At 39.7% G+C, this 27,339-nt stretch overlaps 1 protein-coding gene across 1 annotated transcript; it reads right to left on the reverse strand.

Annotated features, from left to right (window-relative positions):
* Positions 1–157: 157 nt before the first annotated feature.
* On the reverse strand, positions 158–20,454 carry LOC120534411 (gastrula zinc finger protein XlCGF57.1-like). Its single transcript, XM_039761981.1, has 3 exons — positions 20,218–20,454; positions 17,855–18,409; positions 158–3,776 (listed from the first exon to the last, which is right to left on the reverse strand). The coding sequence occupies exons 2-3, from the start codon at positions 18,345–18,347 to the stop codon at positions 2,467–2,469; spliced, it is 1,803 nt and encodes a 600-aa protein (XP_039617915.1). The 5' UTR covers positions 18,348–18,409; positions 20,218–20,454; the 3' UTR covers positions 158–2,466.
* Between the last annotated feature and the right edge of the window lie 6,885 nt (positions 20,455–27,339).

Here is a 27,339-nt window from a genome sequence, read left to right on the forward strand (position 1 = left end):
GTATTGTTGAAACGGAGATGAAATAACCATTTATTAAAAATGTTACAAAAAACCACATGCTTTCAAAGGGTGTCCTAATGTTTTCACATGACTGTATGTTAGGTAGAATGCCCAGTGGGGGCTGAGTAGTCTTTTGGCCTTGGGACCCCTGCAGATTTTTTTTTTTCTCCAGCCTAACTTGAGAGTTTGCTTTTTGTTGTTTTTTTTTGTCTGTCCTCCCGGTCATCTGCCCTTAACCTTTTTCCTTTGTCACTTATTCTTTAATATTATTGCCTAATCTTATTTGTTTTTCTTTTCTTGTAATGTACTTTTTGTCACCTTGTAAAGCACTTTGTTCTACATTGTTGTGTAAAAATGTGTTCTAGAAGGTAAAATGAGGCACACTGCTTTAATATCAGCTACAGTGTTAGGTATAATGGTACTAAAGTCTAATGTGCTAGTTAAAGCTGGACAATTTCCCATATTTGGAAAAATGATAGAAACTCCTGTAGAATATTAATACTAATTATATTGTTAATATCTTCTAGTATGAGGTCATAGGGCATCACGTTCACACGTACAGAATACATCAGTACAATTACTGATGAATAAAAGGCTTAGGCTAACTAGGATGTGCTACAAAACTGCATATTGCACGTGCTGTTCATGTTTTTAATAGTTCAAGTCTATCGAGTTACATAAACATTACTGTACAACAGCTCTAAAAGTGTTCATATCGGAGTTAGGAAGTAACACTATAATTGGGCTGTTATTATTGATAAAGTGTAACAGTCTACTGTCTCTTTAAAATTCTGCAATTTTTTTACCCTTAAAAGGGGAAAAAACTCAGTTACATAAAGAAAATATAGAATGAGATCATCATTGTTAAAAATAGTTTATATGTTTCTAGTGAGAAATGGAAAACCTGATATAGTTTCTTCAGTATCGCCAGTACTATTAACAAATGACAACCATCGTATTTTGCCATAACAATATAGTACTAATTAAGTCTAAAATAGTATCAACACCGAGAGATAAGGTGTACAATAATATCTACAAGTCAGACTATCTTTACCTTTTATATTAATAAAATAGTATAATGTTAATGGCATCTATAGTAATAAATGCTATAGTGTCAGTCTTCACAAAATATATTCTTTTTCCTTTGCATTTCCAGATGTCCACAGCTAGTCTCTGTAAGGCCAGGCTTACTTTACTTATTCAGTCAGCGATGAAGTTTCATGACCTTCTCAGCATCCAATTGTCAGGTTTGTTCTAGCTGGATACATACAACCATGGCGTATTCCCAAATTATTAATGAATAACATTATAGAATACTCTGCTTTCTACAATTTCAGCTGTAAAGTTAGGAAAAATAATGATCCCATTTCTTTCATGATAATGCTTTCTCCCTACTATAGAGAAGCACACTTTCTTCATCTAAGAATTATATGTAATTTAGCACTGAATTCTAATAATGAAAGTTCTTTGGAAATATTTGCCGGCTAAGCTATTTGGCCTTTTCATTTCCAGGGTTTTACTTCACTGTGTTATCATGGCATTTGCTGAAGAACTCAAGATGAATTTTGTTGGATTATTCCATCAGGACAACAATAATTCATCTTACAAGTTGCCTTCTTAAAATTTCTTAAGTGTATTCCACATGCTCTAATTAACAATTTCTAATTTAAGGTCACTCTTGTCTCAAATGTCATTTACCCCTCTTTCAAAATGTGGTCTATCCAGTTTGTAACTGTTTTACTTCTGTATCATACTCTGTTCTGCATCAATGTTCTTATTATGCACTGGTGGAAGCTGCAGATCAGGATGGGTGAACGGCTGCTGTTGTGCAGCAATGAATCACAGCGATCACAGTGGTGGCAGTGCTGGTAGGGGTGGCTGTGTAGCATGTTGCTCAGACAATTTTGCTAAAGTAACTCTAAGCTTGTCTGCTTTCTTGGGATTTATCTCCAATTGTGACTACCTGGATTAACCAGCCCCCCTCTTTGGTTGAGGTTGGTCTTTTGGTTGGTGTTTTGTAACAAAGAAAATACTCAAATGCAGGATATCCAAAAAAAAAAAAATAATAATCACATAAAAAATGCTTTTTTAAAAAGGTTGCGTCACACACATTTAAGCCCTACAGCTGAAGGAGGACTTTTTTTTTTTAAACGGAGGTACGATAATGTGCTTTTATCTCTTACATTACAATGTGACCAGAAAGCTTGTCCATTTGGTCTGAAACCACACTTGTGAAGTTACACTATTGCTAACCTAGCATAGATGTGGAGCGTGGGCAGTATATTTATCAAAGCAAATCTGCAGCCAGAATTAATTTTGTTTTCGTCCTTTCATATTATGAAAGTAGCTTTGTCTTGGTTTACTAGATATACTTTACATTAAAGCCACCACATGAAGGTACTCCAATAAGACGTACATCATTAGATGCAGCATTGAACACATATTTCACTCTCCTTTCTTCTCAACTTAACCATTCTTCTTTTCAGTGTGAGTTCTTAAGTGAATCTGAAGGCTGCTCATTTTTGAGAATCGTTTGCTACATTCAGAACAGCAGTACGGTTTCTCCCCAGTATGAATTCTTGTGTGTACTTGAAGACTGCCCAGTTGTGAAAATCGCTTGCCACATTCAGAACAGCTATATGGCTTTTCTCCGGTATGAGTTCTTATGTGTTTCCGAAGACTACTATTTTGGGAAAATAGTTTTCCACATTCAGAACAGCAATACGGCTTCTCTCCGGTGTGAATTCTTCTGTGTATTTTAAGACTGCCAATTTTTGAAAATTGTTTACCACATTCTGAACAGATGTATGGCTTCTCTCCAGTGTGAATTCTTGTGTGTATCTGGAGATGGCTACTGGTAGAGAATCGATTGCTACATTCAGAACAGCAATAGGGTTTCTCTCCAGTGTGAGTTCTTGTGTGGATCTGAAGATAGCTCATTTGGGAAAATTGCCTGCCACATTCAGAGCAGCAATATGGCTTTTCACCAGTGTGAGTTCTAGTATGTTTCTGAAGACTACTCCTATGGGAAAACAGTTTTCCACACTCATTACAGCAATATGGCTTCTCTCCAGTGTGAATTCTTTTGTGTATCTGAAGACTGCCAATTTTTAAGAATCGTTTGCCACATTCAGAACAGGAATAGGGCTTCTCTCCAGTGTGTATTCTTGTGTGGCATTGAAGATTGCAGCTGGTGTAGAATCGTTTTCCACATTCAGAACAGCAATACAGCTTCTCCCCAGTATGGATTCTTGTGTGCTTTTGAAGACTGCCACTTTGGGAGAACAGCTTGCTGCATTTAGAACAGCAAAATGGTTTCTCACCAGTGTGAATTCTTGTGTGTTTCTGAACACTGCTCATCCGAGTGAATCGTTTACCACACTCAGAACAGGAATACGGCTTCTCTCCAGTATGAACATTTTTATGCTTCTTTAGACAACTCATTTGAGAGAATTGTTTGCCACACTCAGAACAGCAGAATGGCTTCTCTTTTGTTTCACTCCACTGATTATTTTTGCATTCAAGTTTACCTTTAACACTCTTCCCTTGCTCTTGGCAGACAAACAAAGATGATGGATTAGTACTTTTCACTTGCTGAGGTGGATTGTTAGCAACTAAACTTGCAAGCTTCACGGTAGGCGATGAAGTATACTGCAGTGAGGCTGGTACCAAAATATCTGATGCAGTTGTCAGCTCCTTAATGTTTTCATTGAGCGGTGTCTGTTGTAGTGAAGTCTGACCAAATGAAGAGGAGAAATTGCCACTGTCTTCTAAATCTGTAGAAACACATAAATAAACAATTGTATGCAAAAATAAGGGCTTTATACAAGCATTTGACAGACGTGTTAAAATAAAGCTTATGTCTTCACAAATAAAAACAACATACAAGAAGGCCACAGCCACCACACTAATGTTATTTTGATTAGCCTTCCTAGTTTCACACCCCCATCAGGACATCATCTTTCCTCCTGTTTCCCTGTCTATATATGTCTGTCCTCCTATTATCAAACTTTTGCCCAAATGTGTGCAACTCCAAACAGTTTCTGGATCAGTATGCTCTCTGGGAATTGTAAAGGAAGTGGTAAAGTCTGCTGCCATCTCTCAGAAATCTCCATCTCTCTGGGTCATGAACTTGCATTTTTCATGTTTATTTTTTTAGACCTTATTTATTGTAATTATTTTTCAGATGTCTATGTTTCAAGGCAGTTTCATTGCTTTATATAGCCGCCATTTTGTTTTCATCTTTAGTTACAGCTGCCACCATTTTGTGCATTTTCTTTTTTTGGCCCATCTGCTGGAAATAAAAAATGCAATACATGTAGTAATTAAATGCACTGCCAAGTACATTGTAATAGGAGGTGCACTGCAAACATATGTTGAATACGAGCAATACAGTAACTGCTGCACAGACAGAAATCGGCTTACATTATATAGAATACAAACCATAAGAAATTAAAGAGGCAGGTAGAGGAAGTACTAATGGAGCCCATTGACTCTTACACAGAGGGAAGTAGCTGACGATCTGACAGTGGGGGTCTCAAACTTGGGGCCTGGGAGATCAGTGTGCCTTCTTTATGACAATTAATGGAATCTGATTTATTTATTTATACAGTTCATTCCTGCGCTCATTTTGCAACATTGAAGTTTAGTGGTCTCAAATGAGAGTCGTGCTTCCTCTATCATTAACATGTATTTCTTATTTTATGTTTCCTTTATTATGCTATAGTGTCACTTTCTGTGTTGCTTTAATCATATGGCATTTGCTAGAGATTTCTCAACAGCAGTTTTGTTTATGATGTGCCATCTGTTGGAATGGAAAAGGCAGTGCATTTTATTACTTCCTGCATTACAAAATACTAGTCAGTAGATGGCACATTGAAAACGTTAACACTGAATTTGCCTGACACCGTGGAACCAAATGACAGACAGTCATCAACTTAAATGAAATAGATTCCAGGAGAACACATTAAATATTGTGAAAGATTGCCACAACATTTAAGCACTTTGTACCAATCCCCAAATTCCACCACCCTTTTACCTTTTTCTTCACTCATAATTGCTCCACAACCCAAGACCAAGACATCAGTTTCATGGGTGTTAACTCAAAATGCACCCACTTGGAGCTCTCCAAAAGAGCTTCAGTGTCCATATTTGGAAGAGTCACCCACAATGGGGACAACATGATGGAGTTAAAGAAATTTAAAAAACAATCCTCCCACAGTCCAAAGACATGCAGGTTAGGTGCATTGGTGATCCTAAATTGTCCCTAGTGTGTGCGTGGTGTGTGTGTGTGCCCTGCGGTGGGCTGGCGCCCTGCCCGGGGTTTGTTTCCTGTCTTGCGCCCTGTGTTGGCTGGGATTGGCTCCAGCAGACCCCCGTGACCCTGTAGTTAGGATATAGCGGGATGGATAATGGATGGATGGATAACAACAACAGTGAGACTTAGCTTATTTTCTACCCCTATGTTGAGTGTTGTCCCAGCTAACAAGAGGAAAGCATTTAACCCCTTGTTAGACTCTCACACCACATCTTTGACTTGCCAGAAGAAATTGCGCTATTAATAACCCCTATCAGGCCTGTTGCAAAAGTTATTTCATGGTATTCTTTTAACTGCACTAAATTAGAAATGACTTAAAAGTGTCTGTGAAGGATGCCACACGGGGACTGGCAACCTGGCCACAGCTATTCTGAGAGCCCTACTTGGCTGGGAAACCCACAGCGTAGGAGGATAGGGAAAGAGTTTGTACAGGGCATTGTCTCCCCCGTAACCCTGGATGGTAGCCCCCCAGGTTGTGACATCACTGCATATTCCCACAGGGCATCTTGGGAATTGACATTCGTTGGCTCAGCCCTGTTGGGTTCAGTGAGTGCTGAGCAGACTGGTGAACGCTGCTGTGTCAGACGCCAACTCCACCTGGAACGGTTTTGGGACACTGGAAGTGATTATGGGTGTTACTGTAGAAGGAAATTTTTTTATTAGCATAACAGAATAGCAAATTAGCATATAAAGTCATAAAAAGTAATTAAAAGCTTCTAAAACATTAGATTAAGCATAAATTAGAATATTAAAGCAAATGGTTAACTAAAAAAAACAGTTATATTGCATTATTTTATAGGCTTACATTAAAATTTCCAAAGTAAAGAAAAGAACAGCTAATTGATACACCGAGACCAGTTTTGGACAGGATAAGAGTTTGAGAACACCTGTGATTTAAGGCTAGGAAATGATAACATAGAGAAGAGGCCTCTGGAACCAGCTGGGTTGCTGAATCAGCAGAAAGGCAACAAAAAGCTTTTACTACAAGCAGGGTCACGCTGACCTAATGCATGAAGAGAAAATCTTAGTAAATGCAGGCATTAGCAAAAATATTATAAGAATATATTAGCAATTAACTTTAATGTAGAAATTAAGACAAATCAAGCATGCCAAGCAATGATCAAATGAAAGCACATACTATACTTCTTTTGAATTAAAGCTTAAGCTTCAGGTCACTATTGTAAAAAGTTTGGAAGGCTTAAGAGAGGAAACGATGAGAGGAAAACCCATATATGGAATTGAAGCCTTGGCCAGTTAGAGAAAAATGGGAACAGAATAGAAAAATTACAAATTCCATAAGGGGGCCATTAATAGGAAAATTAAGGAGATAATAAGAGTTCCCATGGAAACTCAAAGTCTGGTTAGACAGGAGTAAAAGGGAGTCAGAGGAGGTAGGCAAACAAGCTCATTAGAGCAAGGTCAGAAAAGATAGGAAATTACATAGTAAAGCCCAAAAATGGTGCAGAGGAAGCCTTCCACCCAGTCTTAGAACAATCAAAATAAGCCAAACAGACACCAAGAGGACCAATGGACAGTAAATCCAGGTGCAGAATGAGCTAATCGAATGATAAGAAATTGTTATAAATACTTCAATTGTTGTAATGATCAGGGCTCGATCTCATTCGGCCGAATTGGGTTGAGTCCGTGTGGTTGATTTATTGCAATAAAGCCTTAAAACTCTGTCTGTCTATCTCGAGTCCTAATAGCCTTTATTTTTAGGTAAAAAGCCTTCCGATGATGAATTTTCCGCCACGACATTACATAAAAGGAACAGCCCTGCTTCAATCGGGGAACAAGAGTTGGGAAGAGGTGGACGAAGTTTGTTGTAAGGAGCCGAGGAGCGAGACGAAGGCAGCTACTGAGTGTGACAGAGTGCTGATAAGATGGATATGGTGTGGGAAACATTTGCCTTGTAAGAGTTTCACACAATAAAAAAAAATAAAAAACAAGTATGTTACTAAAGAACTTGTGTCCAAGCCTGTGTGTTGGGAATTTGGGGAGCTGCAGCGCACCCTGGTGGCCACAATGCTATAGTCTTTTCTGCTCCTTTTGGCAGACCACATGGACAGCAAAGAGGAAGACGCCAAAAAGAAAATTCAAAACTGATATTTTTTTGTGTTTCTTTCATGAGGACATTTTAAGTACAGTATCTCAAGAAGCAACCACCCAGAGAGACAAATAGAAATTCCAAGAAGCTAGCCCTTTCATCTCAGTCAATCATATCAAATAAAAAAAATATATATCTGGTGTCACGCACAAGCACATGGGGAGTGGCTTAAGGACCAGACGGACGCCGCGATCCGCCGTGCTGGGGAGAGCGGCGGAGTACTAACCTTTCTTTTTTTGTTTTCTTAGAAAGACCGAAACGCCACCGCCATAAACACACCCGGAAGTCTACTAGTACCTCCTGCTTCTGGGGTCCTTTCTAACCTCCGGTCCCCCAAAGATGACATCACTCTTCCCATCATTCGACACGACTCTCCCCATCATTTCCTGTGCACCCTTATAAAATGTCCGATGTCCTTTGTTTTGGTTGTCTGTTGTACTCTGTAGAAAACACTGACTAACCTTTTGGAAAAACCTTTCTTTTACAGTATATGGGGCTTAAACCACCCCAAACCTTTATACTTGTTTTGTGCTTTTTTACACTGGTCAGCTAAAATTAAGTTTTGTAATTGAACTTTTCATTTTTAATGGAAAAATACAGCTAAGCAGCAAATCCAAAGTGACCTCACACTTCTCCCAGAAATCCCATTGGAAATGAACATGAACGCAGTGGAGTGCAACGCTAAAACGTCATAAGGCAGAGCGCAGAAAACTCCAATAGCATGTGAATGCAGTTAAAGTCCTCAGTTAGAACTGCAAGGTCATCTGAATTTTATTTTTATTTCTTGAGGTGTATTTTGGCAAGAGACCACCACTTTGGTAACTGGAGGAGGCGAGATGGACTGTGTGAAAAAACAAAAGCATCTAGCACAACTGGCATTAGCAATTCTATCAATGGTATGGGCTTATAATTTGCAGAGTGCCCCTTAGTGGATATAAATGGCATAGCCAGGACTGACACCAGGACCACAGAGTGACAAAAACAACATCACTACTGTTATGGTTTGGCTGCTATTTCTTCCCTGATTTTGGTTACTTTATTTTTTTAAGTTTGTCACTTTAAATTAAATTATTGTGTTTTATGTTATTAAATATATCTTTTTATATATATAATTATTTAATTAATATTAGAGGAAAGTCTTCAGAGGGGTTTCTTTAAATAACAAGGGACCCCATGGAAAGGTTGACGATGTTCCGCTTGTTCGACCAGCAAGTCTGTTATCGATTATTATTGCTAAGAAAATGCTGAAGTTGTTTAAGGGGTATGAGATGTTCAACATTTCACTGACTATTTCTGCTTCTTAACATCCTAAGCCTCATCACTATTTTACTACCCACGGCATTTAGATTGTTGGTGGCATCTCCCAGCTGCTCCATCCCTTTGCCCGCCCTTCTCTGCCTCAGAGGTAACTCATATGCCCACTAGACACCAGCATTATGAGGCTCACTGGCTCACACTCAGGCAGATGGACTTTAGCAGACAGGACGCGTGTCCTACAACAGTCCGATCATGGAGATGCTTTTTTGCCAGCTTCTCCAAGTAGTCCTGTCCTTCGCAGGCAGGTTTGGACCACCGGTGGAGCTTATCCTTCTCAGGTTCAGAACCAGGTGTGCTACGTTATCATTTCCACAGCACAACTGGTAATCTCTCATGGCGCACCACTCTGCTGAAGCACACTGGTTGAAAGACCAAGTTCAACAATTGAACCTCTTGACCACTTCTGCCTGCTGAGTGGCAGCCATACAATTGGCTGCTTGGATGAGTTAGGCTGTTTGTGTTTACGAGTGGATTGACCGATTAATGTGGTTACTAGCATATGAGGATATAAAAAAAATAAAAATAAATTGAAAATGGCAACCTAAGGCTATTATTTTAATCAGTCTAGAAGGGCAGGCCCATGTCACTCCTCTTTTCAGATCAATACATTAGCTCCCTGTAGCGGCACATATAAATTTAAATCCTCAATGCCTGCCTACAGAGTCGTCAATGGATCAGCATCTACATACAGTGCATCCGGAAAGTATTCACAGCACATCGCTTTTTCCACATTTTGTTGTTACAGCCTTATTCCAAAATGGATTAAATTCATTTTTTTCCTCAGAATTCTACACACAACACCCCATAATGACAACTTGAAAAAAGTTTACTTGAGATTTTTGCAAATTTATTAAAAATAAAAAAACTGAGAAAGCACATGTACATAAGTATTCACAGCCTTTGCCATGAAGCTCCAAATTGAGCTCAGGTGCATCCTGTTTCCCCTGATCATCCTTGAGATGTTTCTGCAGCTTATTTGGAATCCACCTGTGGCAAATTCAGTTGATTGGACATGATTTGAAAAGGCACACACCTGTCTATATAAGGTCCCACAGTTGACAGTACATGTCAGAGCACAAACCAAGCATGAAGTCAAAGAAATTGGCCTCCGAGACAGGATTGACTCTAGGCACAAATCTGGGAAGGTTACAGAAAAATTTCTGCTGTTTTGAAGGTCCCAATGAGCACAGTGGCCTCCATCATCTGTAAGTGGAAGAAGTTCAAAACCACCAGGACTCTTCCTAGAGCTGGCCGGCCATCTAAACTGAGCGATCGGGGGAGAAGGGCCTTAGTCAGGGAGGTGACCAAGAACCAGATGGTCACTCTCTCTGTCAGAGCTCCAGAGGTCCTCTGTGGAGAGAGGAGAACCTTTTAGAAGGACAACCATCTCTGCAGCAATCCACCAATCAGGCCTGTATGGTAGAGTGGCCAGACGGAAGCCACTCCTTAATAAAAGGCACATGGCAGCCCGCCTGGAGGTTTGCCAAAAGGCACCTGAAGGACTCTCAGACCATGAGAAACAAAATTCTCTGGTCTGATGAGACAAAGATTGAACTCTTTGGTGTGAATGCCAGGTGTCACGTTTGGAGGAACCCAGGCACTACTCATCACCAGGCCAATACTATCCCTACAGTGAAGCATGGTGGTGGCAGCATCATGCTATGGGGATGTTTTTCAGTGGCAGGAACTGGGAGACTAGTCAGGATAAAGGGAAAGATGACTGCAGCAATGTACAGAGACATCCTGGATGAAAACCTGCTCCACAGCGCTCTTGACCTCAGACTGGGGCGACAGTTCATCTTTCGGCAGGACAACGACCCTAAGCACACAGCCAAGATATCAAAGGAGTGGCTTCAGGACAACTCTGTGAATGTCCTTGAGTGGCCCGGCCAGAGATCAGACTTGAATCCGAATGAACCTCTCTGGAGAGATCTTAAAATGGCTGGGCACCGACGCTTCCCATCCAACCTGATGGAGCTTGAGAGGTGCTGCAAAGAGGAATGGGCGAAACTGGCCAAGGATAGGTGTGCCAAGCTTGTGGCATCATATTCAAAAAGACTTGAGGCTGTAATTGCTGCCAAAGGTGCATCGACAAAGTATTGAGCAAAGGCTGTGAATACTTATGTACATGTGATTTCTCAGTTTTTTATTTTTAATAAATTTGCAAAAACCACAAGCAAACTTTTTTCACGTTGTCATTATGGGGTATTGTGTGTAGAATTCTGAGGAAAAAAATGAATTTAATCCATTTTGGAATAAGGCTGTAATATAACAAAATGTGGAAAATGTGATGCACTGCGAATACTTTCTGGATGCACTGTGTATATAGAAATTTGCGAGGTCCTGCACCTACTCACCAATCAAACCCTTTTTTTCTTCAGATCTTCTTTTACTTTATCCATCCACCTCTGTTTTGGCCTCTCTTGCTTTCTCTTCCCCCGTACTTCCATTCTCTGTTCACTCTTTTGCCCACATATTCATTGTCTCTCCTCATCACATGTCCATACCACTTCACCCTACTTCCTTAGACATTCATCCTAATTTTGTTGTACCTCTGATTATCTTATTTCTTAATGTGTTCTCTTTTTTTGCTCCACTCATGCATCTCAACATTTTAATTTCTGATAAACCTCACCTCTTCTCCTGCTGTGCTCCCTTTACTGCCCATTTCTCAGCTCCATACATTATTGCAGGTCTTACCATTGTCTTAAACACCTGATCTTTAACCTTCATCTTAAAGGAGAAGTTTAGTATTTTTTCAAGGCATTATTTCTTCACAGGCATGGTATTATATGCATTTGTCACGCATAATTTTGTTCTTAAGATACATTTTTCTATAAATTTAAAAAAGAAATACAGAGCCATTCCTGTCATTTTATAAATGGAACCTATAGGCATTGGACACTCAGAAAACAAAAGCCTAAAAACTTACAAAATATATGGTGGTCTCTCCCCTAAGCTTTTTCTCTTTAACCCTTTCCCAAATTTTCATTGTGTTTGACATCAGCTTTATCCCTCTATAGTTTGCACAATACGGAATATTGCTGTTGTCCTTATAAATCGGTTCCATCACACTGATCCTCTACTCCTCTGGTATTCTCTCCAGTTCATGGATCTTCTGCAGTTGATCCCACAACACATCTACTCCCTCTTCTCCTAAAGTCTTCTACACTCCTGGTAGAATATCATTCAGTTATGTTGCCTTTCCATTTATCATTCTTTTCAGTGCCTTCTTTACTTCCTCCTTCCTTATTCTTAGTACTAACCCTTCATGTGGGACTCCATCCCCAAATACTACCCTTGGGGTTTCTTCATTCAGCAGCTTTTCAAAGTACCTCTTCAATCTCTTCTTGATCTTGTCATGTTCATTTAAGACCACACCTTGATCATCTTTCATCTGCTTTAACCTACTAAAAAACTTGCAAACCTCATTCCTAGCCTTTGCTATTCTAGCAATCATTCTCTCTTCCTCTTGTCTCCAAATCTTGTGCCTTGGCTCTTGCCATTACCCACTTTGTTTGTCTGTCTATACATTTCTCCATCTTCCTTCTTGGTACCATGATTCCTTTGCCTCTTTCTTAGCTTTTATCACATTCTGCACCTCTCTCTTCCCCCGCCATGTTACTTTGTCCCTACGTGTCCTCCCTAACACCTTTTCACCTTCTCTTGATACAACTGTTATTCTTCTCCCATAATTCCTTCACACTCTCAAGTGACTGCCCATCATTTAATACTTTCTCGCTATTCCTAAATCCACCCTCTTTTAATCTTCACTACCTAATCCTTATTGTTGCTTGCTCTGGCTTTATTCTCCTGCTGATTTTGATCTCCTAGTCCAGGGGTGTCCAAACTTTTTTTACTGGGGGCCATATACAGAGAAATATACAAAGGGCTGGGCCACCTACTAGAGGTGAGCTACAGTATATTGCCTCATCTCCTGTGTATTAAGCTAGCAAAATCAATCAAATGTAGGTAAATTATGCTTCGTAATTGAATATGCTTAAAGAAAAAAACACAATAACAGCTCTCCATCAATGGGTTTTCATTTATTGTATTGCAAAATGCTCTCATCACATGCTATTGAGTAAAAATCAAAAACACAGGCTATATCTGACACGATGTTTCAAGTATTGCTGACAAATCTTTTTCTCGCTTCTGGACAAGCGAACGTTGTTGAATTCCTACACTTTCTCCAGGCACATTATTCCTGCGATTTTAGTTAGGGGCTATTTTATGAAATCACCATCTGAGAAAGGTTTCCCGTGACGGGCAATGAGCTGCGCTACCTCATAACTGGCTAATGTGCCATTTTCTTGTGTTTTGTTGGCATGAAAAAATCCTGTTGTTGAGCTAGCAGACTAGCTGCCATTTGCTTAAATTTCTGTTCTTGCTCTGCACCAGCGTAGGTCGGATGTTTGGTTTCGTAGTGTCGTCACACATTATACTTTTTCATCAATGCAATAGTTTCATTGCAAATCAAACAGACACACTTGCCCTTGACTTCTAGGAAGAAATATTCATTTTCCCACCGTGTCTGAAATTTTCTGCATTCACTTGCTATTGTGCGTTTCTTTGGTTCTGCCATTTTTGATCACCCGTTTTGTGAAGACGCTGCCTTGATCAAGACAGTAGCTCCACCTTGTGTTAAACCTAAGATGTACAATATGGTTAAGAATAAGTTTCATGTGTGGGCCATATTTCATGATATTTTTAGAATTTGCTGCAGGCCAATTAAAAATGAACCACAGTTGGCCCGCAGCCCGTAGTTTGAACACCGCTGTCCTAGTCCATCACCACCACCACTTTATGCTGCACTGTCACACTTTGCCCATTTATGACCTTATAATTTGTATCTCTTTCAAAGGAGATCTTCTACACATTAGAAAGTCTGTTCAGGTTTCTCTTCTACCACTACTGTAAGTCACAAGCTGATTTACTTTCTTTTCAAAAATTGTGTTCAATATTACCAAATCAGATGTCATGGCAAAATTTACTGTCCTCTCCAATATTGCCTCCATACCCCATGTACCTCCTCTATCATCTCCTCAGATACCCCTTTAGATCACCACCAACGATCACCTTTTCTTCCTCTTGTAGCACCCTAAGCTCCAGTCGTGGCCAGAAAGCCTCCTTCAACCCTTCCTCGCAGCCCACTTGAGGAGCATATGTACAAATGACATTAATTGTTGTACAGTCTCTCCAAGGCCCAGCTTGACACTCATCACCCTATCACTCCTCCTGTTCACACTGGCAAGACCAACCTTAATTTCTTTGGATACTCCACACCACTTCTCTCTTGTTCATTTACTCCGCTCTACAACAATTTGCAGCCTCCTATTAATTACTTGCCTTATTCCCCTACCATCTTGTTTCCTGAACACACAATACTCCCACCCGTCAAATCTGCCAACTCTCTTCTTTTCATAGTCATTGTCTCAACATTTAGTGTCCCCGCTCTTACCTTTAGCTTACCTTTTTCCTTCCCCTTCTCTGTCATCATCTTCTTCTTCTCCATTAACTTCTTGGGACCTGCTGGCCCTTCTTCATTTTACACACAGGTCAGATGAGGCCCATGCGTGTCACCTACCAGTTACCCCCTAGAATTTTCCGAAGCTGATTGGATTGATTCAGTCATTAAGATTTTGGCTGAAGTTTAACAGCTACCTGACACTAACCTTCTGGCTTGGGACTGACACCAAGTTAACCCCCCTTAGAGGACAGATTACTGAGGTACAATGTATTTGATTTTGTAAAATTGCCTGAGCATGTGGTCTCCATACTCCTTTCACCAATAGTGCAGCCATGAACTGTAGTCTGCATTAGATACCTGATTTGGTGTTTTGTGGGCAACTTCGTCTTCAGGATTACAATTACAAAATGTTGCCATTTTATAAGCAAAAGTAAAGGTGATGTTAATTACACATATGCTAAAAGTGTGGTGGCTGCCACGACAATTATTTTAAACCACACAAGGCTGCACCATTTAATGTTCAGGGGGATGCACAGCACGTTTGAAAAGGTCTGTAGATGCTGAGTGGGCTTTTTAGACTTGGGACACTTGATGGCCGTGTATTCACTGCACAAGCAAACGATGGTGCAGAGTGAAACAAAAAACCTGAAAAGGTATAAGCCTTTCCCTAGGCACCCATTCAGGCTTAAGGAATGCATTCCCACACTCGCAAAAACTATTCACTTCTGCACAGCACTACATGTTATTTAACCTGACATGGCACTTACAAAAGTAACCCATCTCTCTACAAAAAAAAAAAAAAAAAAAAAAATCTTGGGAGGGTGTCGAGATGTGATCTTCTCGGAAGACACTCTGACGTCACGCAAGACAAGGCAGCAAGACAAAAGGACAGCTGCTGTACAGGCTTTTAAATGATCGTCGGGCAGCGCAACAAGCAGAACACACAGCTCAGCAGCAGCAAGACAGCAGCTGATCAGACCGCATCTCCTTAGTGTGCGTTCAGCCACCCTCCCTTCACAACATGAGCAGCATTATACATTCCGAGAGAAAGAGATTTAACTACGCCCGGGGCTGGAAATAAAGGACAAAGAGTAGTTGAAAAAGTAGAACATCGTAAAGAATTCAAAAATGTTGGCGCGGAAAACATGCAGAGCAGGTTAGAGATAGTGGAAATAGGAAAATTCTAAAAAGTCTCAGACAAAGGATAGGAAATATAGTATTAGCTCAAACAAATGGAAATTATTACTCGGTGAAATAACTGAACAGCGAAAAGAGATTGAATATATTGTTTGGATTTAAACTTTAACTCTGAGATTTGTAGAGTGTCTGATTCGTGTTGCCAGCGAGAATTAAAAGATTCCAAAAACATTGTTGCGGTATGAAGTCCCGTGAGACGGAGACTTTTAACGTGAGATTCTTTCAAGTCACGCCCTGCTTACAACTATTTTCAAAGACGACCATGGTCATCTAACTTCAGTCATGTGCATGCTTTTGGCAGACTCACTTCCTGCGCTCTCAGCTCTGATAAATTTTATCAAGACAATAATTTTATACGTTCTAGATGACACGTCAACGACAAAGCGAAGCAGAAAGAGCATGGACAAATATTCGGAAAAGTCATTTTATTTATTAGAGAGAAAGAAATGATATTCACTCACGGGCAGTTATATGTTGCATTATCACGATGGAAGTCCAAACACGGAATCAAAAAATCAATGTGATCTTGAAGAAAAGTTAATTCCAAATATTGTTTTAACCAAAGTTTTAAAGTAACAGTGAGAATAATGCATATGTAACAATTCCCATGAAAATAACAATCTCTTTAAATTGTATATCCAGTAAACCAGTGGTGGGCCGTCAGGGCCTGCAAGGCCTTCTCTGCTGGCCTAAAAATATATCTGAGTCACAAACTGATGTTAATTACATTTTGTCCATGAATACTTATTAAATAATTCCAAATAGTCTGTCCGCTTCCTTTCATAGCTTTTCCGATGGTTGTGCTGCTTCCAGACATGTATTTTCGTATTAAAGCATTTAACCAATCACATTTCTGCCATCCTTTGTTGTCAGGCAGACAGGCCTTCACAATCCATTCTGCAGGCCCTCTAACACAAAATAAATGTCGATTAAACTGTTGCTTCAACCAATCAGATTTTGAGTTGGTTTCAGTAGGGCCCTCTAGGAGGCGTACAGCAACGTCACAATATTCAGACCCATTGATTGCATAGAAGCCGATATGAGGAACTCTACGAGGCCACTGAACGCACCCGCAGGCACTCCGAGCGCATGAAGAGGTCAAGCGCAAGATCCTCGCGTGCACTACCGCCAACTCCATGGCAGGATTCTGGACAATATTATTTGCCAGACACAGACCAGATTTCAAGACCACGAAAAACTGATGTTTGTCACGCTCCTCGACTCCCAGAAGTTTCGGGAATACAAGAAAAATTTCCCGCATGCAACTTTCTCCAGTTTAACACAGAGCCACGGAGCACTTTTTGAACTGTCTTGGCTAAAAACAGAACTGACGGTAATGTATGCCATGGATGATTTTGCAGGAAAATCTCCCACTGATCTCCTCGACTTCCTTCATCAGAAAAATCTGAATGAGAGCGTGGGGCAGCTGTTCACATTGGTATATTTGGCGGTGACCATTCCCGTGTACACTGCTTCTGTCGAGCGGACATTTTCAGCCCTAAAGCGAATTAAAACTTATGCCAGAAATACCATAGGGCCGGTTCACCTATCAGCATTAGCTTTGATGGCGATAGAAAGGGACTTTTTGATGGAACTGAAGCACACGGATAATCTGTACGACAGAGTAATTGAAATGTCTTTGAGGAAAACGAGGAGGATGGATTTTGTTTACAAATAATCTGAATTTTTGGTGAGTAAAATGCTGCGTTTTTCCTAAATAATATTGCAAGTTTATGAGTTATTATTGATGTTTTTTATTTGTGTCGCGGATGTAGCTGGAGTAGAAAGGAACTTGTTCACCCCTGGTTTGTCTATTCAATAAATGCATTTATTGTGGCTACTGGAGTTATCTATCTGCGATGCAGTGGCTCTTTATACTGTATTTCTGCATATAAAGATGGTTTTTATAACCATAAATTAGTTTTTGAGAGGCGGGTTAATTCAGACGGAGCAGAACTGAAGGCCTAGGTGTGAACTGCATGGTCTGCCACAGCAGTAAACCAAACCCGGGAGCAGGCGAGCAAAGCGAATGCCTTAACCAATACAAACCAAGGACCTTGTTCCTGTTCTGTAGCTTTTGTCTACAGAATTCATTTTTAAATTCTGTATTCCAGATGTGAATGAAAATATCATTAACTTTTGAGCATTGCATCCTTCTGTCCTTTATGCTATTAAAACTGTTTGGTCTCCTGGCAAGGGAAAGAAAACCAAGATTGTGGCATTACTGTTAGACAAATGCTTTGTTCTGACATTTAAATGAATTAAACTGGATGGATCCAAAATGGCTCATTCGATTCAAATGAATATTGTATCATTTAGTACGTTTTGTTTTATCCTTCACAATATTAAACATTGCAACACTTACTACTTAAAACATAAAAGACTTACTTCCTGATTAATATACAGTAAACTCTAAGACGTACATGCATGTTTATTTTGCACTCACCATCTCCAGTGTGACTTGTTGAGGACAGTTCATCTTTTAATGTTATTTTCTCACTCTTCAGGACGGCACACATTGAGGACTCAGACTTCACATTGACAGTACAGATGCTGTTCTCCTTAGAAGTGTTCTGAGGCCAGTCTAATCCAAACTGAAAGATGCGCTCAGAATTATGGTCTTCTTCCTTGATGTTGGCTGAAATTTCATGTTTTGGTGAGTCAACTGTAATAGACCTCTGCCCAGAATCTTCTTGAATGCCCAAAGACCCCAGTTCATAATCCTCCTCCTTAATGCAGAGACTCTCCTGTTTAAACTGGACAGATCCCACTTCACAGTCATGTTCCTCTTCTTTAATGCGGAGACCCTCATGCTTAGGGAGGACAGCCTCCCATTTGTAGTCCTGCTGCTCCTCTTTAATACAAAGCAGTTCCTGGTTATGGGGGGCAGCCTCCCATACACAGTCCTTATCTTTAATGTTTTTAGTGCTTATCTCCATGCTGTTTATGCTAACCTGGTGTAATCAAGTCTTACTGGAAAATGGCAGCCGATTCTCCATCTCTGTGGAAACAAAGCTTGAACTCATTAAAACCTCATTATAAAGATCAGAATTTCTTGTCATAATGCTTCCTCTTGTAAGTCAATTCAGACAGTTAACTGAACAGAAATCACCAAATAATAGCAGCCTACCAGCTTTAAACAAGGCACACAATCACTGCTTTGTATCTTAAAATGAAAAGGAGGCACCCAATGGTGCTCAGAAGCAACTAGTTGGGTTCTAATGGGAAGAAAGGGCAATGGGGTCAGGGAAGGTAAAGGAGTGCAGGCTTGATCTGCTGTAGCCAATCCTCTGTGCAGCACATACCTGGCATGTGCAGAAGGGCATCCCCTAAATATGAAGTAACCACTGTCTGGCCCAATTCAGTTCACAGTTGCAGGGGCCTCTCTCTTAAGAGACCTTTGAATTTTTAAATTGAATGTTACTAACTTAAAAGTGTGGACATCCCCTAATTTAGGCACGTTTGAGAATAGGAGCAGAGTACGTATTTGGCTGACATCTTTATGTCAGTGCTGATTTTGTAAGTAACCGAACGTCAAGCTCCCACCACCATAAAGTTAAGTGACTTCTCTCAATGTGTAATAAGTATGAAGTAGGAACTGAAACGACAACCTTGGGGTTAAATTTCAGTGCCTTTGTCCCTACTCTGCGCCACCTGCCACTATTGACTTATGGGTGGGTGGATGGAAGGATGGATTTTTGGGTTTCTGAGATCCTGAGCTTCAAGTATCTACTAACCGACTCTGGTAACATGACACCAGTCCTCACCTTGCTAAACAATGGATACAGCAGCTTCAAGAGCATGCAATCAAGCCAAGTTTATTGTCATGTGGAAATAGTGGATTCAGTACAATGAAGTCTTTACTTGCATGACTCCTCGAAACAGTTGAAAATAAAACAATATCAACAAAAGACAAACACAAAGCAGAATAATAATAGCAGTAATAATGCATTTTAATACAAATTTTTTCCTATGCTTGAAGCACTTCCTAAATGTTGAGAATGGTACAATAATAATAATAAGAATAGCACATAAAAAGATCAAATATATAACAATGTATATAAACTAATGCCAAGCATTAAACACCAAATAATACATTAATATATAAAAAATAAAAACTTTTTTTATTAGAATACATAGTATGCAGCATTTCTATTTATATATCAGATAGGCAGACAGATGAGAAGAACTATATGACAGACAGACAGACAGTTAGTTAATGTTACAATATTGGAATTTTACTGATCGGCTGTTCAATGGGTAAACCCTGTCCCTAAATCTGCATATGCGAGTGCCAATGTCCCACAAATAAACAAAATGGTGTAGCTGACACATGAAACCAGTACGTGAGGGTGCGTACGGCCAGTAAGACATGTAAATAAATCAACATTATTTGTATACAAAACTGAGTAGTACATATGACAACCAAACCAGTTATATACGGAAACTAATATTACAGCTCGGTAGCAAATCACTAAAAAAAGGGAAACTAAAATGCCACAAGCAATAATATAACTTATAAACGGTTCGTCCCCCGATTCCATACGAAAAGAAAAAAGGTGACAATAAATCAGCGGACTGTTTCTATGAAGAATACCTCACTGAATGCACAACAGAAGTAGGACTCGACAACTCGAAGTGGGTCGTGTGAGCTGTGCAAATAGGCGGACCATCCCGAGGCGAAACAAAGCATTGGGGGGATGTGGGATCAATGTGGGCCGCGGCTTTGAGCTGTCATGATATTGCGGACTACAAAATATTTTTTTTAAAAAGCCATAAGACAGAAAGGCTCAGCCTCCAATCACTTACCCACTGTGTCGGTCCGTTATCTGATCCACTGTAAAGCCTTCTCGCAGCCCAGGCTCACTGCACGCGGCCAGTACCCAACAGACTAACAAAGTGCGAGCCAACATTCGCCACCATCAGTCAAATACGTCCGGTGTTCGTGACCAAAATATCATATTGGATCGCTTCGGTTTCACCTGCTCTCCTTCTTCTTCGTCTTCTGCTAATTGTTATTGCCAGATTCACTTCATCCTGTGTAGTATTAGCGCCATCTTCTGTTCTGGAGGAATAACTAACAATTGCGGGAACTGAGAATTGTATGCACACAAATGTGAAGATGACCGTGAGACAATTGTGCTTAAAACTGGGTTGTTACAATTAGACGGCTCACCGAGTGTCATATTTCTAAAGCACTCTAACGATTCACGAAGGCGGCGCTCAAAGTATGGGCTGCGAGTTTTGAACTGTAAAGATCGGAGAGGTGCGCTCGTTAACCTGGTCCAACTGACGGCAAGCTCCGGTTTATGATGAACTGTCTACAGTCGAAAAGTCTCCTAAAAATGATTAGTCATATACATGTGTGTTGCGTGTGCAGTGATGGCATTACTCGTTCTAAAAATAAAAATAACCTGCTGCAAGGGAAAACCCTTTCTGTAGCATCAGATTATACTTAGGCATTAATGGGCGAATGGTAAACGTAAACGATATGATGTCGCAGTTGCCGTGTTTGCTCTCTGTCGTTCAGTGTTACAACGAAAATGTAAGGTTGAAAGAACTGGCAGCTATGACTGTGAAAATACGAACTGCAATATCCAAAGTGAAAGACCTGCCATTAAGAGAGCTGATAACGAGGAGCCACAGGAGATGCAGATTTCATACTCAAAACACCCGAATCAACAAATCTGTCTAAGACCACCAGTAGATGCACAGAAGACATCCACCTTTTGACTGCACGTCTAAACGAATAACTAAAGAAATTTAACATTTTGTAATTGGAAATTCCATGCTGTAGTGCTGTAACACGTTGTATATCTATAGACCACAATGCTTATCTAAACTCTATTTGCAGTTGTACAGTCATGGCCGAAATTATCGGCACCCCTGAAATTTTCCCAGAAAATGCACCACTTCTTCCAGAAAATTGTTGCAATTACAAATGTTTTGGTATACACATGTTTATTTCCTTTATGTGCATTGGAGCAACACAGAGAAAAAAAGCCAAATCTGACATAATTTCACACAAAACTCCAAAACAGGGCAGAACAAAACTATTGGCACCCTCAAAACTTAATATTTGGTTGCACGCCCTTTGGAAAAAATAATTGAGATCAAGCGCTTCCCATAGCCATCAACAAGCTTGTTACACCCCTCAACTGGAATTTCCGACCACTCTTCTTTTGCAAACTGCTCAAGGTCTCTCATATTTGAAGGGCGCCTTCTATCAACAGCAATTTTGGGATCTCTCCATAAGTGTTCAATCGGATTTAGATCTGGAGTCATTGCTGGCCACTTCAGAACTCTCCAGCGCTTTGTCTTCAACCATTTCCGGGTGCTTTTAGAGGTATGTTTGGGGTCATTGTCCTGCTGGAACACCCATGACCTCTGATGCAGGCCCAGCTTTCTGACACTGGGCCCTACATTGCATCCCAATATCTTTTGGTAGTCTTCAGATTTCATGATGGCTTGCACACAGTCAAGGCATCCAGTGCCAGAGGCAGCAAAACATCCCCAAAACATCTTAGAACCTCCACCATGTTTGACTGTAGGTACTGTGTTCTTCTCTTTGTAGGCATCATTCCGTTTTGTGTAAACAGTAGAATGATGAGCTTTACCAAAAAGCTCTACCTTGGTCTCATCTGTCCACAAGCCGTTCGCCCAGAAGGATTTTGGCTTCCTCAAGTACATTTTGGCAAACTCCAGTCTGGCTTTTTTATGTTTCTGTGTCAGCAGTGGGGTCCTCCTGGCTCTCCTGCCATAGCGTTTCATTTTGTTCAGATGTCGACGGATAGTTTGAGCTGACACTGTTGCACCCTGAGTCTGCAGAACAGCTTGAATATGTTTTGAAGTTGATTGGGGCTGTTTATCCACCATTCGGACTATCCTTCGCTGCATTCTTTTATCAATTTTTCTCTTCCGTTCACATCCAGAAAGATTAGCTACAGTGCCGTTTGTTGTGAACTTCTTGATTATGTTGCGCACAGTGGACAAATGACCATGAAGAAATCTGGAGATGGACTTGAAGCCTTGAGATTGTTGATATTTTTCCACAATTTTTGTTCTCAAGTCCTCATACAATTCTCTGCTCTTCTTTCTGTTCTCCATGCTTAGTGTGGCAAACTCAGACACACAACAGAAAGGTTGAGTCAACTTGTCTCCATTTTAACTGGCTTCAGGTGTGATTGCTATATTGCCAGCACTTGTTTCTTGCCACAGGTGACTTCAAATGAACATCATAGACTTGAAATAAAACGATTTACCCACAATTTTGAAAAGGTGCCAATAATTTTGTCCGGCCCATTTTTGGAGTTCTGTGTAACATGATGTCAGATTTGGCTTTTTTTCTGTTTTCTGTGTTGTTCCAATGCACATAATGGAAATAAACATGTGTATACCAAAACATTTGTAACTGCAACAATTTTCTGGGGGAAGTGGTGCATTTACTGAGAAAATTCCAGGGGTGCCGATAATTTTGGCCATGACTATACTATAATATCATGATGCAATAATCAACATGACATAAAGATATTTTAGCGTACAGAGGTACTTGTCCAAAGTTCTACGATGGCTTATGTGTGTGTATCTATATAACTCCACTGTCGATGCACTCATTACAACAAGCACATTAATCATTAAGGTTCAGTTACCTTATGCTACGGAGCTCCTGAATGTGTAACAGCAGTTTTAGCTTTTTATTTTCTCTCAGTGCAAGTCTTTTGTTCAGTATCTTTTGCTCTCTCCCCGATGCCCTGTCAGTGGTTTAAAACGTACCGACCGTACCGACGTGGCATGTGTTTTAGGAAGAAGTCCTGTAGCCTTTGCAGTGCTGGATTTTGCCGCTAATCACTACACACGTTTTAATGGCTTATCCTCTATCTAATGTATTTTCTCGTTTAAGATGGTTTTAGAATGATAAGGTTTGGTTCTTTTGTAATTGCAGCGTGTTACATAACCTGAAACTATATAGATATGATATACACTGAAAAAAGTATAGCCTCCATTCAACTTAAAATAATTAAGGTAATGATTCACACTTAATATTTTCAATTTGAACCAATATAATTATTTTTATTTTATTGAACCCACAAATTTTAAGTAGTGCCAAATCATTTAGAGTGATTGGGTGCAATGCACTTGTTTTATACTGAAGTTAACCTATTTTTTAAGTTGTTACAATTTAAAGTGGTTTATTGGTCATAACCTGTTTTTATGCTATTAGAAATATTATGAACATAACACATTCCAATGCTGTACTTTGTACATTTATTTAAAAATCTAGTGCAAATACACAAGCATTTTGCAGTGTAAATCTATACTAATAAAAGGCAAAGCCCTCACTCACTCACTCACTCACTCACTCATTCCCTCACTCACTCACTCACTCACTCACTCACTCACTCACTCACTCACTCACTCATCACTAATTCTCCAACTTCCCGTGTAGGTAGAAGGCTGAAATTTGGCAGGCTCATTCCTTACAGCTTACTTACAAAAGTTGGGCAGGTTTCATTTTGAAATTCTACGCCTAATGGTCATAACTGGAAGGTATTTTTCTCCATTAACTGTAATGGTGTTGAGCTGGAAAGACGTGGGGGGCGGAATTTCGTGTGACATCATCACGCCTCCCACGTAATCACGTGAACTGATTGTCAACGCAGTGCGTAGAAAACCAGGAAGACCTCCAAAAAGCGATTAAGAAAACATGCATTATATAATTGAGAAGGCAGCGAAACAATAAGAAGCGAGCGAGTGACATATACTACCATATTCATGAGTGCTGCTACCTCGGAAAGAAAGCACGGTGTAAACCTAAAGTTTAAATTAAGTTCATAGACAGGCTACCGCTGGCGTTTCACATGCCCATAGGTAATGCGGGATACAAGTTTAATGAGAGGACGCAGGATATAAACGAGAGTTTTGATCACTTTGTAACTAAGTTAAAATTGTAGGTGAAGGGGTGTGCTTATGCAAATTCCGAGAGACTGTGTTTGTGGGGGATTGACAGTTAAGGCGGGTGGGGAGTCACGCCATCATCTCCCTCCCATTTACCTCATTTCGCTCTGAGCTGAGCTCAGGCTAACGCCGTCTTCCGAAGCAACTTCGTCACACTGCCACCAAATACTCACAGAAAAATCCACAAGTTAATACACACACTGTCTCTAGAGTTTCTCCACACTGAATCCTCCAGGCACTACTTACAAAAGGTCACATTGACAATCGTGTTACGCTATTTTTAAAATCTTTCCTTTTCTTAGCACAAGCACAGCTGAGAAGCTTCGATGCATGTGCTCCATAACGCGTTAAAAATAATGCATTTAATCACACTTTGCATTACAAGCAAAGGGGAGCTTTTGTCAATGCATGATTTCCTGGTACACCGATTACATTGATCAGCACATCCCGATTCATTTTACCCTTGCACCACCTTAGTTTGAGAAGAAGTATGAAAAATATGAGGTTAACACAGAAAAACAGATCACCAATTCAAGCTTTATGAATAATCGATTCGCCATCAATAATTGTTTTGGTAAAGCCATCCTCCTTCCATTTTATAATTTTTCCGCCACTAGCCATGATTAAATGAACGGTAAAAAGTCAGAGCGAGGGTGACTTATTTAGGCAGGCATATATATGACAGCAACACTCATGACAATGTCAATCATGTTACGTTATTATTAAAATGTTTCCTTTTCTTTTTCATTACTTCTTTAACACACTACTCCGCTGTGAGGCGCGGGTATTTTGCTATATATATAATATATGAATTACCTCCAAAGAGCTGAGACTTTTGATATCATGAACGTGTGTACAAAAGGGGTCTCCTGCCCAGCAAAAGTCGAGCAGCCAGTGCGCGTGCATAGCTGTGCCGGCCTTTGAGACGCTGACTGCGCTTCTGCCTTAAGTCAAAGTGAGCACTTTTAATTTTTGTCATCCTCCCCCTGCGCTATAGCCCAGACAAGTGCAAACACGGGACCCCTTTTCTACACCAGGCAAAATAATATTAAGGCGATTCACACTTTCTTTTGCACGTATACGATTATCAGGTCCTTAGCACGGATTATGAAGACACGCATACGAGTGGAGGACTGACAGTGCCATCACAGCCGATTAATGGCAGGGACGTCTCACCAGTCTACACAAGACCCACCGCGACTGTCCCCAAAAGGCGATCATAACGTCAGCGAACACATCTCTCTATACTATATAAAAGAAAAGGCAACTTTCCTTTCTTTACACCTTTTATCCCAAACCAAAGCCTTTCTCTTAACAGTGCAGAGGACACAAAACTAATTTTCTTTAATTGCCGGTAAGGCACATTACCAGAGGCACAAATTTGAACGTTCACATAGAAAATGTAATTTCTATACCACAGCCGTCGTGTAGCGCCTTTCAAAAGGGATCTACTACCGAGAGATGATCCATATACATTTTAGCTGCTGTTAGTTACTTACCTGTTGTGTTACACAGTCTTTAAAATGTAGTTTACCAGAACCACTCAGTAGTGCTCAATGTACCTGTACTTCTTAAAACGTTAATGTTTTACTGTTTAATAACTTATAGACTATATTTTATTATTTTTCCCTTGCACTCAGTGACCAAAGCTATACACACACATATAGACACATACAAACATACACACAAGTATGTGTATATATATGTATGTATGTGTATATATATATATATACACACACACACACACACACATACATACATACATACACATATATATATAATTTGTGTGTGTGTATATATGATGTAGATAGGTATATATATATGTGTATATGTAGATATGTATATAGATATGTAGATATGAAGATATGTATGTGTATATATATATGTATATATATATATATATATATGTATGTATGTATGTATGTATGTATGTGTGTGTGTGTGTGTGTGTGTATATATATATGACAGCAGCAATCCAAGCTGTGAGAAAACAGTAAAAAGGAGGCGTGTCAGACGTCGTGGTACATTTTCTGATGCAGCTAGACAAAAATAACTTTGTGACGCTGCCACCAAATACACAAAACAATTACTTTGACAATCATGTTACATTATTTTTAAAATGTTTCCTTTTCTTTTTCATAACTTCTTTAACACATGACATCACAAAGCTGGTATTTTGCTATATATATATATCACAGCGACACTCATAACAGTTACAAAACAATTACATTGACAATCATGTTACGTTATTTTCAAAATGTTTCCTTTTCTTTCTTTCTTTAACACACTTCTGCTCCGCTGCCAAGTGCGGGTATTTTGATATATATATATATATATATATATATATATATATATATATATATATATATATATATATATATATATATATATATATATATATATATATAGATAGATAGATAGATAGATAGATAGATAGATAGATAGATAGATAGATAGATAGATATGAGAACAACATATATATATATAGATAGATAGATAGAGATAAATATATATAGATAGATATGAGAAAAACACTCATATCAATGACAAAACAATTACATTAACAATCATGTTACGTTATTTTTAAAATTTTTCCTTTTCTTTTTCGTACTTTCTTTAACACACTGCTTCTCCACTGAGAAGCGCGGGTATTCTGCTATTGAATATAAAACAGAAAGAGAAAATAACGACACAGCTAAAAACGCAGCAGCAAATTTCGACAAAAGTTAAACGCTTGTGTTATGAGCACGAGGCGGCTATGCAGTGTCGGCAACGGATGTGGCCATCCACCGTGCATAAGATACCATATTGACATTGGACTTTCTCTATTGGACATAGAGCCGCCCATGAGTACTGCTGCAATAAATAATTTCATTGAAGGTCGCACACAATCACTGCGCCGTGAAACCCATGTTTAATAACGTGCTTTAACTATCATCATGAAAATAATATCACGTATACATCTCAGTATTTTAG

The sequence above is a fragment of the Polypterus senegalus genome, chromosome 8 (assembly GCF_016835505.1).
Source record: "Polypterus senegalus isolate Bchr_013 chromosome 8, ASM1683550v1, whole genome shotgun sequence".
NCBI lineage: Eukaryota > Metazoa > Chordata > Cladistia > Polypteriformes > Polypteridae > Polypterus > Polypterus senegalus.